Source organism: Grammomys surdaster, unplaced genomic scaffold, assembly GCF_004785775.1.
Source record: "Grammomys surdaster isolate TR1022 unplaced genomic scaffold, NIH_TR_1.0 220, whole genome shotgun sequence".
Taxonomy (NCBI): domain Eukaryota; kingdom Metazoa; phylum Chordata; class Mammalia; order Rodentia; family Muridae; genus Grammomys; species Grammomys surdaster.
In genome coordinates, this window is record NW_021604665.1 from 16,649,395 (window position 1) to 16,661,636 (window position 12,242).

Below are 12,242 nucleotides of genomic sequence, written 5' to 3' on the forward strand. Positions count from 1 at the left end.
TTCTAGCATTTATGTGTCTCTCCCAGAAATCAGGACATACTTTCCTGCCACCTTTTTCTCTCTGGGGTAGAGTTTATAAAAAAGGATAGTGTACCTCTCAGTGGCTTCTCCTTGTGTAGCTAGCTGCAAGATAAGTTTATGCTCCTCCTAAGTGTCTGTCTCTGTGCCCTTGGTACATAGACCAGACTAAGCTAAATTATGAAGTATGAAGCTTGCCCCAAACCCAAAGAGCCTTTAAGATTCAGAACTTCTATTTGTTTTCTGGAACTCCGTGGTTTAGTCTCTTCTTTTAGGACCCTGTCCTACTCTGCACACGCACCTGTCTCTCCTGATTGCTCTCTCACTTTAAATCAAGGCTTTAGATGAAAGGCTCTCTCCTCACAGTTCATTCTGAAGGGTAATTTTCTGTTAACTCCTTTTTAGGAATCTACCATTCTTCTTTTAAAATTGTAACAGTACTTCAAGAACAAAACCTAGAAGATTTCAGGGTCAGAAGCTACCCTAAAATGCTTCCAGCTACTGGCTTCTCAGGGGTATCTGTGCAGGGTGCCTTCCTATGCATGAGGTCCTCTCTGTAGACACTTGTTATTTCCTGCTTCTTGGTGTTGCCTTGTTTATGACAGATAAGGTCTACCAAGCTGCACCTGCTTTTACATCTCTTGTCCCTTGGCATCCCTCATTGACCCTCAGAAGCTGGAGACTTTGAAACAAACACATGTTCTGAAGGTGATAAGCCATACTGGACATGTTAGGCTGTTATGTGCATCATGGCATAGCACCACAGAGCATGGCTTCCAGGGCACATTCCCAGTGTTCTGCCATCTCCTTAGTAATTTCACAAACCTGTGCCTGTTCTCTCTGAGACGTCTTTAGCATTAGAAAGCTATTACATCTTATATCAAGTCCTGTATTTAATAATTTATCTGATTCTTTTAAATGTCACCAAGAAATGTTTAAAGCTGTCAGGTAGGAGTTGGAATTGGATAAGGCAGCTAAGTTTATACCACAGTGTTTTCGTGTTTTGCTAGTAGTACAGTTGCAGCACTTGGAAAGAGCTGTGGTAATGTTTGTGCCTTCATTTTATGGGGAACAGAAAGAGGACTGGGCCCTGGTTCTGCTAGGGCTGCTGGGTTCCTTCTAGGCTCTAGTTGCAGAGCACTTTCAGCCTCCCAGTATTTCCTTCTGGAATGATTGCTGCTCATTAAGTCTCCACCGTCACTTCTCAGAGTGTGCCCAGACAAGTAAGTGCAGTGTAGTTAATGCGAACGCACTGGGCCTGCGAGAGGCTGACTCAGCCCGCTGCTGGGAAGGGAGAGTCAGGAGGTGCGTGTGCAGCTTAAGAAAGCTCACCGTCCCTAGTACTCCTGTTCATCCCATTATGTCTCTCTACCCCCTTGCTTACTACAAACCCAGATGCTCTCATTAGTATTTGTTGTACTCTCCCCCACACTTGACAGTAAGTGCTACATAGTACGACTGTAGAGTTTTGTTGAAGTGAATATTATCTAACCTAATTTTGTCCAACATCTATTCTAAGGTACACCCCTTGAATAGTATAGTTCTCAAACAAACTGGAGAAATTCTGACTATTAGAGATCCACATCACACAACATTTTATTTATTTAACTTTTATGTTGAGGTAAAGAAGTTATTTAAAAAAAATTAACATTTATTTAGTACCTGTGTGTGTATGTCTGTTTGTGTGCTCATGACACAGCATGTCAGTGGAGGTTATAGGATGGCTTGTAGCTTGTAGGAGTTGGTTCTCTCCTACCATTTGGGTTCCAGGGATCAAACTCAATTTGTCAAACTTGGTATCAAGTAGCCTTATCTACTGAGCCAACTTCCTGGCCCTATTTATTTAATTTTTGAGACAAGGTCTCAACAATAAGGTTCAGGAAGGCCTTAAACTTGTAGCAGTCTTCTTGCCTCAGCCTGCAAGTGATGTGTTTACAGGCATATGTCATGTTTGTTTGTTTGTTTTGGTGGATTTGGAGATTAATCCCAGGACACACAAGGCGAGTATTTTGTTCTTTGAGGCAGAGTCTCCAGCTGATGACCATCTTTATGCCTCAGTCTCCAGAGTGCTAGAATTAGAGGTTGGAGCTGTACTTCAGCATTTTCAAGATTCTGAGAAGCCCCTCCTCTGTCCAGTCAGTCTTTCTCAGGCCCATGCGATTCTGTGCCCTTGTTACTTTGTACTTACTGGCTATCTAATGAAATGCATTATATTACAAGGTGTAATTTGGTGTGCCTAGATTTCATCACCTTCCCCAGCTTGATCTGAGATCATAGTAGCCTTGCAGGTGCACAGATACTGTTCGTAGAGAACATCTGTGAGGAAACAGACCTATTTCTGTGGTTTTTCAGAGAAGAATAGCTTGAACATGCTAGTGTGTTGGCTCATTTCTCATGTGTTTCTTAAATTGAGGTTTTCCTTTTTTGTTAGCATTTTCAACAGATGTTTGCAGATAAGCTGCAAGAATCCCCAGAGGAAAAGAGTCTCTGGACCATTGCATGCAACCAGAACAAGGTTGCATGATCTTTTAAAAAGGAAAACTGAGAACAGAATGCCTGAGTCTGCTCTATACCCAAGCAAATATGACTTGAGAAACACAGAGCAATCAGTATTGTAAGTGATAAGGCACACCCCAAAGAAGGACTGTCTGAAGAATCATTTCTCCTTCACGTTATTCTCTATTTCTCCACTTATTTGTTTATTGAGGTATATGTGTATGACCATAAGAAAAATGATTTTAAAATATGGGTGAAATCAAATCACTTCCACGTAGGTTAAACTATAGCATTTTGTGATGGTTTTTCTCTTTTAGAAGGGACTAGCTCACTGTCATATTGTATCAACACATGTCACATTAATTTTTAAATAGTACATAGAGCTGGTAGTTTTTGTATTTCATTTTCGTATCCTATGTATTGATTTATTTTTCTGTACATGTGTGTACATGTTTGTGTGTGAGGGCAAGCATGTGCAACAACATTCGTGTGGAGACCAGAGAGCAAACTCTGCTGTCTTTTTACATGAGTTCTGGGATCTCACATTTGTGTGGAGATCAGAGGCAGACTGTGCTGTCTTTTTACATGGATTCGGGAACCTGAGCTCAGGCTCTCAGTCAGGCTTGCATGTCAAGTGCGTTTCTCCACGGAACCACCAAGGCCTGTGTCACTGATTTTAGGCTGTTTTGTTAATACCATTTCTCAAAATCCTCGCACATCTGGATGACAGGCAAGGTCGATTAATTTTGCAGATGTCTTGGATTTTTTTTGTGAAGCAGAGATAGAATCATGTTTTGTTTTTCTGACTTATTTTCTCCCATTCCATAACTTTTTAGAAACTGTCTGCAAATAAGAGTCAGCTCAGAGCTTGGGCGAGAGGGGAATGGGAAGACCAGACATCCCAGGGATTGGTTCTGTGCGTGTTTTTCACACAGTTGTGCTCCTTGGGGACTGGACCCTTGAGTGAATGATAGGAGACAGGCTTGCTGTCTGTCCTGGAGTATAATGCAAGAAATGACTTTGGTTTCCATTCCCACTGTGGCAAAGCCATAGGCAGTACAGATACAAAGACACAGCGGCTGGCCACTGCTTCAGTGTCAATTTCAAGCTGCTGTAATGTTTTGTGTTCCTCTGTTTAAAGATAATGGGAAATTCATCCGAGTTCCAGAAGGCAGTCAAGTTAGTGATCAACACTGTTTCATTTGACAAAGATTCCACAGTCCAAGTCTTTGAGGCCACGATAAGGTAAAGTAGCACATGAAATGGATTGAAGACTTCTTAGGTGTGTGGGGAAGGGATTTAATTCCCCTGAGGGTATTTCCGCCAGACTCCGCATGGGTATGGACTCCACATGTATTATTTATGTTCATACATATAGAAACTTGTAGTTTTGATGTGTGCGTGTCATCACAGTTTGAACTGCACAGAGACACACATTATAGTGGGAACATAACGGAGATGCCCCTCAGATGCACGGCCCCTGACTCCGATCATGTCCTTTCTAATTTCCTCGTTTACTGCCTCCAGAATCCTCATTTATGGTTTTAGTGGAGTTTTGCATCTCTCCATTCACACACACACAAAAAAAAAACCAAACAAACCACTGCTTGCTCTTTTGATGTCTTTTATTCTTATATGGTTTTCATTTATTACCCACTCTTTGCTAAATATGGTGGACTCGGCCTATACCCAGTTTTGTGCCTGGATTTCTTTAGGATGAAAAAGTTGGCTCTTTTCCTGTTTAAATAAAATTATATTGCTACACAACAATCCAGATCCAGATTTGAACGTTGAAATTAAAGTTATAAAATTATTTATTCTAAAACAAGAAAAAGATAAATCATTTGAAAAATGTTGCGGTCCTTTTTAAATAATTGTGATGGGACATTTATGTATCTACAAGGCCATAAATCTAAGAGGGTTGCCTCCTGTTTCTCAGAATCCTCCACTTTTTCATTTTCCTCCCCATATTGTCTCACCACACACAGGAGCTGTTCATCAGTCTCCAGGCAGTCAGACCTGAGCAAGTTACATAGTTCCTTTTCTTAATACCCTAAGATTAAGAAATTAGTGCCTTAGGTGGTATCCCAAGTTATCTTGAATGACTGCTTCCCCTTCTTTTTGTGTGCAATGCAGTGAGCTGAGAATTAGTTACTTAGAGCCAGAGAGGACTATAGGAGGACACTGAATCAGGTCCTTCCCCAGGCAGCTTGGATCCTGAAAAGTAGAATCATGTTTTATCTTTGTAAACTGGATTCTGTACACTTGTAAGAACATGCTTTTATTGTTGTTGTTATTATTACAATTATTATTATTGTTATTATTATTTTCCTGCTATTAGGGTTCTGGGAAGCCTCCTTTCTGCTCACAGAATAATAACTGACTCCAGACAGCCCTTTGGTGACATGACAATTGAGGATTATGATAACGAGTTGTTGTACATGGCCCATGACCTGGCAGTGCGGCTCCTTCCAGCTTTTGAAAACACCAAGACAGGGATCCCCTATCCTCGGGTAAGTGACAGCTTTGTTCCATTTTTTTTTTTTTTCTGTTTTTGAAAAATGGCTTTGTGCCATGTAGCTCAGGCTGGCCTTGAACTTGTAGTTTTCTTGCCTCGGCCTTCCAGGTGTTAGCATTGCAGGCATGAGTTACTAGACCTGGCTGCCGTGTTCCTTTGTGGTTCACAGTTCACTGTGTTCTTGAGTTAAGACTCTTATAAAAGGGATGGGCCTGGCTATAAGAAACGAGCGACAGCCTTGGAGAGGATTTGGTCCCAAACATAATGTCATTTTTAAAAACTCTGCATCGATGTTCTTCCTGCATGTCTGTGCGAGGTAATTGGAGTCACAGACAGTTGTGCACTGCCATGTAGGTGGTGGGAATTGAACCAGGTTCTCTGGAAGAGCAGCCAGTGCTCTTAACCACTGAGTCATCTCTCCCACCCCATAATATTAATTTTTAAAATATGTTTCAGCATTTACTGAGTGCCTTCTGTGTGCTAAACACACAGTAACAGAGCAGTTAGCCTTTTGCCTTGAAGAACCATGTTCACCATTTATGTGTTGTTTGCATTTTCTCTTACTAGACAGGATAGAGAATATTTCGTCATTTCTGACTTGGATGTGTTTCCTAACAGTCCTCATGTGTTGGAAGAGTTCAGTGAATGTTCATTTGAATGCTTCCTGTGCCTGTGAAGTGAAGCCTGCAGAACCAGCCAATTAGATGCTAGAGTGAGATTGTATATTTGCGGCATCTGATTTAGCAAGCCAGATAACTCCTCTGGGAATTGTGTTAGCCTTTGAGGTATCCAGGGAGAAATGCCAGACCACAGGACCTCCATGATGAAACCGGCTGTCATACTGTGGCTGAGCTTCTGCTTCTTTCCCAGTCTAACAGTTGTTTCTGTTTGCTGAAGAGTGAGTCTTTAGACACTCCTTGAAGTTAGAAGCCATTCATAGCTTGTATTTGTCTGTAACCTCATGTTAGTTTCTCCTGATGCTGTGATGAAACACCAGGACCTAAAACGACTTAGCAGAAGAGTGTATTGTAGCCCATGGCTCTAGGAGAGTTGGAAATGTCAGGGAAGGAATGGCGCAGGTAGCAGGAGCAGGAAGCTGACTGATCTTACTTCACACAGGAAGTAGGATGAGGCTGTAAACCCTCAAAGCCCACTCACTCCTAATGATGCTCTTCCTCCAGCAAGGTTGTACCTCTCAGAGGCTCCTGAAGCTCATGCAACAGCTCCACTGACTGTTCAACGGCCCTATTATTATCATGAGCCTTTGTGGGACATTTTTATTCAAAACACCCTTGAGCTTGGTTGGTGCTTCTGTAATCTTGAAGGACACTTGGCAGAAAGAGGTGGATTAATGAATAATGTTATAATAAGATGATGGACAAGACAGTGGTGGCACATGCCTTTAATCCCAGCACTTGGGAGGCAGAGGCAGGCGGATTTCTGAGTTTGAGGCAAGCCTGGTCTACAGAGTGAGTTCCAGGACAGCCTGGGCTACACAGAGAAATCCTGTCTCAAAAAACCAAAAAGAAAAAAAAAAAAAGATGATGGACTCTAGTCTTACTGTTTTGTTGGTTGAGTGTAACATGACAAGTAGTGACTGAGTGGCAGTGAGCCTGGGTCATTAGCCTAGTGTCATACTCATGGTGTAACTTTTCAGCACTGTGAATTTTTAAGTTTTGCTACTTTTTTATTTATTTATTTATTTTTAGATTGAGATCTTGTTATGAGCTGAGGCTGGCCTTGAACTTGCTCTGTAGCCAGGCTGGCCCCCAACTTCTGACCCTTCTGCCTTGGCCTCCCAAGTGCTGGGGTAGTTGTTTAACATCCTTAGGCCTTCTACACAGCTTTTGATTCTTCCCACTGCAGGTGAATCTGAAGACGGGTGTTCCTCCTGACAGCAATAATGAGACCTGCACGGCGGGGGCTGGCTCTCTCCTGGTGGAATTTGGGATTCTGAGCCGGCTGCTGGGGGATTCCACTTTTGAGTGGGTTGCTAGACGAGCTGTGAAAGCCCTCTGGAACCTTCGGAGCAACGATACAGGGTTATTAGGTGGGACCCCTCTGCTGTCAGTTGGTCTGTACAGCCTTTGGTCCCCTTTCCTCCTCCTTCCTGTTACTCTCCATGTTACTTCATCTTCCCTGTACCACTGCACTGGATCTGAAAATTGATAACTCCAGCAGCAGCCACTGGTGCATAATGGGTTCAGTTTCTTCATATGGCCTTGTGCTTAGTGTGAAGTTTTAAGGTTTGATGGAAGATAATAGTTTAGCTGTTAAGAGCCCCCTCAGTTTGTATCCCTTGGTATATTTCATTGGAAATTATTGTTAATAGAAATGCCATAAAAAGAACTGTCTCAGAGGCAAACTTTATTGCTTTCAATATAAGGTTCTAAAAATACAGGAATTTAGCATCTCTGGCTGTAAAGGCTTCCTCCTTAAATAAAACAAAACAAAACAAAACAACAGCAAAAAAACAATCCAATAGTGCAACCCTAGATGAAACATGTATTAGATTTCCCCCTCGAGAGTATTTAGTCAAGATATTTAAAACTTGTTATAGAAAGTTTTAAGCATTAGCAGTAGACATAATAACAAATAATATCTTCTATGTATTCATCATGGCATCCATCATTGGTAGCTACCCAAATTTTGCTAACTCACAGTGTTGTTTTAAAATGGGTTTTTAACATCATAAAATTGTCTTATTGGGACATATTTTCTTTTTGGCATCTGGAAATAACTTGTTTTTTTGGGGACCATATTGGCTTATTTATAAAAGGTTTTTAAAAGTACTTTCTGTCTTCTGAAATTGATCTGCAAACTTTATATATATAATGAATAGCAATAGTAGAAATAAAGCCACTCAGGCTGAATATGGTGACACACCTGTGAATATAGCATACTGGAGGCTGAGGCAGGAATTAGGGTGAGTCTGAGGCTAGCCTGGGTTGTGTAGTGAGACCTTGTCTCAGCATGGTTGACTACTCAGCTTTCATGAGTTAACTCCTGTGACTTTTTGTATTACACACACTGATAGAAACCAAGTTTCTGTGCTGGATGCACACGGCAGATGAGTCTGATGTTTCCAGGTTGTTGCCTTGCTTTCATAGTTACCAGTCTTCAAAACTGTACAGTTTTTTTTCCTATAAAAGTCTTGCTATGTAGCATCTGGCTTCCACTTTCTGTGTAGCCCCAAATGACCCTTAACTGCTCACCATTTACCCCTGGCACTGCCACACCTGGTTATTTTTTATGGCGTTAGAACTCAGGACCTTGCGTGTGTTAGGCAGCTCTTCTCTCACTGATCTGTGTCCCCAGTGCTGACCTTTTGCTTTTATAAGCACTATTTTCAGGACAAATTGTAAGGAATGAGAATATGGGGTAAAAGGCTGTGAATACGCCTTTGGGTTTTGAAATGCATTACCACTGTGGAAAAGCAAACTGTTGGGTTGTTTATTTTTTTCATGTTTATCCCCATTTCCATCTGTGGCTAAGTACTGTTTGCATGCACACATGCACATACACCCGAGTACTATAGAATGATCTTTCTGTTTCCCAAGTTACTGATAAAACCAGTTAAAAAAAAAAATTAGGCTTACGTACCCATTCCTCATACCTGACAGGAATGGGGATGCTGTGAAGCAGGGAGACAGAAGTAGGAGGGCCATACCCTTAATCCTCCTGCTGTGGTTGAGACCTAAGCGCCTGTTTGTTTGTTTGTTTCCACAGGCAATGTTGTGAACATCCAGACAGGCCATTGGGTTGGAAAGCAGAGTGGCTTGGGTGCTGGGCTGGACTCCTTCTATGAATACCTCTTGAAATCTTACATTCTTTTTGGAGAGAAAGAAGATCTAGATATGTTTAATGCGGCATATCAGAGCATCCAGAGCTACCTGCGAAGAGGGTGTGTGTCCCTGAAATTGCTTCTTTGCCATGCAGTATGTTTAGAAATGTTCCTGCCCAGCTCTCTTTTAATCTGAAAAATGTATGATGATGATGATGATGATGATGTAGTATTGTTTTTGGAGAGGGGCAGATGTGTGGAGGTCAGAGGGACAGTGTGCAGGAGTTGGTTCTCTCCTACTGTATTAGCACAGGAATGGAATCCAGTTGTTCAGGCTCGATGTTCAGAGTGAAGAGTTTTATTGTCTACATGTGCATTCAAGCATATACATATGGATGCCTAGATAGGCCAGAAGGAGGCATCAGATACCGTGAAGCATCTTCACTCTGTAACCTTTCTTGCCAAATGTCTTCCTTGAGTTTAAAAATGTTGAGGGTGGAGTGTCGCTGGAGAACCCTGTCTGGCCTGGAATTCATTTGGACTCAGATCTGCAGCAGTTCTCTCATGTCTGCTTTCCAAGTGCTGGAGCCACATCTGGCAAAGGCTTTTACAGAGAACCCAAGTTTAGTTTCTGTGTTATGTGGTGGCTTACAACCTCCTAAACTCCAGTCCAGGGTATCTGATGCCTCCTTCTGGCCTATCTAGGCATCCATATGTATATGCTTGAATGCACATGTAGACAATAAAACTCTTGCAAAAACTGTGTAAGGCTTTTGGCTAAAGCTGCCACTTTGCTTTTCTCTGTGTTCTCTTCCTTAGTGTGAGGCGTTGGAGAGTAATTGTTGCTACAGCTCTGTTAGTTGTGTGCTCAGACAATCCTCAGAATCTCCCAAGTGTGGATTGCTGTGATCTTGAATGCCATTGCTGTGTAGAGACTATGCTAATTTCCTCTGGCGTTGCAGTTTCACTACTTTTTGCTGAAGTGTGCTCTGCCTTCTGAGGCTTGCTGTCCTCCTGCCTCACTCCTGAGTGTGATGATTACAGGCATTCACCACTGTGCCCAGCTCATTTTAGCTTTACAAAATACTGAATTTAAATCGAGTAGAAAGCTCTCAGGCCTTGATGCATCTCCACAGGCCTTTTAAAAAACAAAAAACAAAAAACAAAAAACCAGCAACACAGTACTGTGTTCTCTCTGTACCAGAGAAGAGACTAAACAGAATAAACATGTATCCCTGCTTGGGTCAAGGCCAGCACAGACCAGTTCTGTTACATGTCACTGTTCTGAAACCCTGATGTCAAAGTGCTTTCTGTAAATGTAATGACGTTTTGATATTCTACAAGCGATATATTTAGAACTAGGTTCTTGTATAGACAGGCAGTCTTACTGCCAAAGACTTAAGGAAGGAGTTGGGGAAAAGTTAGCATTGATTTTGCTTCAGCAAAGCACAAGGACAAAGTGAGCCTGTGCTCTGGGTCCACAGCCGGGAAGCCTGCAATGAAGGAGAAGGAGACCCACCACTTTATGTCAACGTGAACATGTTCAGTGGGCAGCTCATGAACACCTGGATTGACTCTCTGCAGGCTTTCTTCCCTGGACTGCAGGTATTTTGCAAGGATGTATTGAGAAGGGCTGGGGAGACGGCTCAGTGGGGAAGAATGTTGCTGTATGAACCTGCAGACCTGAGTTCAAATCTTCTGCACTCACCTAAAAGGACGGTGGTGGCAGCATGCCCGTCATTCCAGGGCTGGGGGAGAGGAGTGGGCAGGGCACAGAGATGAGAAGTTCAGTGAGGGTTTACTGTTGCTAGCCTAGCTCCAGAGAGTAAGGTAGGGAGTGACAGCATCCTACTTCAGCCTTCAAGTATAAGCATGAGCAAACGTAAATGTGTACATATGCCAGAGACAGACAGACAGACAGACAGATAGAGACACACACACACACATACACACACACAGAGGAGGGGGAGGGAAGGGGGGGGGCGAGAGAGAGAGAGAGAGAGAGAGAGAGAGAGAGAGAGAGAGAGAGAGAGAGATTGATTGAGATTATTATTGGGAAAGCCCCCTCTCTTTTTTCAGCATTCTCTGGCTCCTTTGGGTTTGGGAGGTTGCTAGCACATCTTGATCCTCTGTGAAATCAGTCCCTAGACTTGGAAATCTGCTTGGGATTTTCGATAATTTGCCTGTATTATCTTTCTAGGTTCTGATAGGGGATGTGGAAGATGCCATCTGCTTACATGCCTTCTACTATGCCATATGGAAACGGTATGGGGCCCTCCCTGAGCGCTATAACTGGCAACTCCAGGCCCCTGATGTTCTCTTCTACCCTCTGAGACCAGAGTTGGTGGAGTCCACGTATCTCCTCTACCAGGTAATGAGTTCATTGAGCAGTGGCTTGCTGTTGCATAGTGACTCTTCTATTTCTGCCTATTTCTGTTGATTCTGTAGGATGGAGAAAGTGTCTACAAGTATGGGCTTTATTTTTCTTATCTTTAAATGCTCAAGGGAAGATGGAATCTTTTAGTGTTTTCCAGATTTGGATTTGTTTGACCAAAGAACTCTTGTGGGAGCTGGAGCTGGGTGAGGGTATTTTTTTGTTTGTTTCAGTTTTCTGGTTTGCAAAAAAGTATTGACACAAAATTTCTTTCTTGCTTGCTTCTCTTTCTCTCTCTCTCTCTCTCTCTCTCTCTCTCTTTCTCTCTCTTTCTTTCTTTCTTTCTTTCTTTCTTTCTTTCTTTCTTTCTTTCTTTCTTTCTTAAGAGGGATTTATTTTATGCTATTACTGTAGTAAAAGAGGAACTGGTGCTGTGAGATGTCTCTGACAGACGAAACCTGATACACAAACCTTTCCCATGCTCTACATATACTTGCACAGTCACAAACCCATCATGGGAAACGAAGGTGACTCAGGCAGCTTAGTAGGTATGAGGTTGGCATCTGCAGTGTGCACGGACCCTCATCCTTACAGAGGACCCTCCTTCTCCTGGTAGGATTCCATGCTTTATGTTTGTTAAAATAAATTATACTGAACTAGAGGTCAGTGCGTTTAGGTTGAAAAAATAGGATCTGTGCAAGCATGAGGATATATGTGTTCGTGCGTGTGTGCGTGCGTGTAACTGAAGTCTTTTCTACCCCTGTCCAGTTCCCAAATAACAACTCTGAGACTCAATAATTTATGAGTAATGCCTAGGCCATAAGCTAGGGCTTATTCCCTAAGTAGCTCATAACTTATATAGCCTATTTATTTTATTCTATGTGCGCCACATGGGTTACCTCTCCTCAGTTTCATACATCCATCTACTCAGACCATGAGTGGAGACTGTTCCCGCCTGATTATCTCTCCGGTTCCTACCTTTTGCTAATAGACCATCAGCTTTTTATTGACAGGTGATGCTTCTACACAGTTCCCAAGAGATTCTACCTCTC

At 42.4% G+C, this 12,242-nt stretch overlaps 1 protein-coding gene across 1 annotated transcript in view; it reads left to right on the forward strand.

The window, feature by feature from the left end:
* Positions 1 to 12,242, forward strand: part of Edem1 (ER degradation enhancing alpha-mannosidase like protein 1) — a 30,835-nt gene that overhangs the window by 8,651 nt on the left and 9,942 nt on the right. Inside the window, exons 3-8 of the mRNA XM_028773001.1 lie at positions 3,656 to 3,759; positions 4,856 to 5,027; positions 6,899 to 7,082; positions 8,762 to 8,936; positions 10,301 to 10,421; positions 11,017 to 11,187. Coding sequence (XP_028628834.1) covers positions 3,656 to 3,759; positions 4,856 to 5,027; positions 6,899 to 7,082; positions 8,762 to 8,936; positions 10,301 to 10,421; positions 11,017 to 11,187 — 927 coding nt within the window. The remainder of the gene's footprint in view (positions 1 to 3,655; positions 3,760 to 4,855; positions 5,028 to 6,898; positions 7,083 to 8,761; positions 8,937 to 10,300; positions 10,422 to 11,016; positions 11,188 to 12,242) is intronic.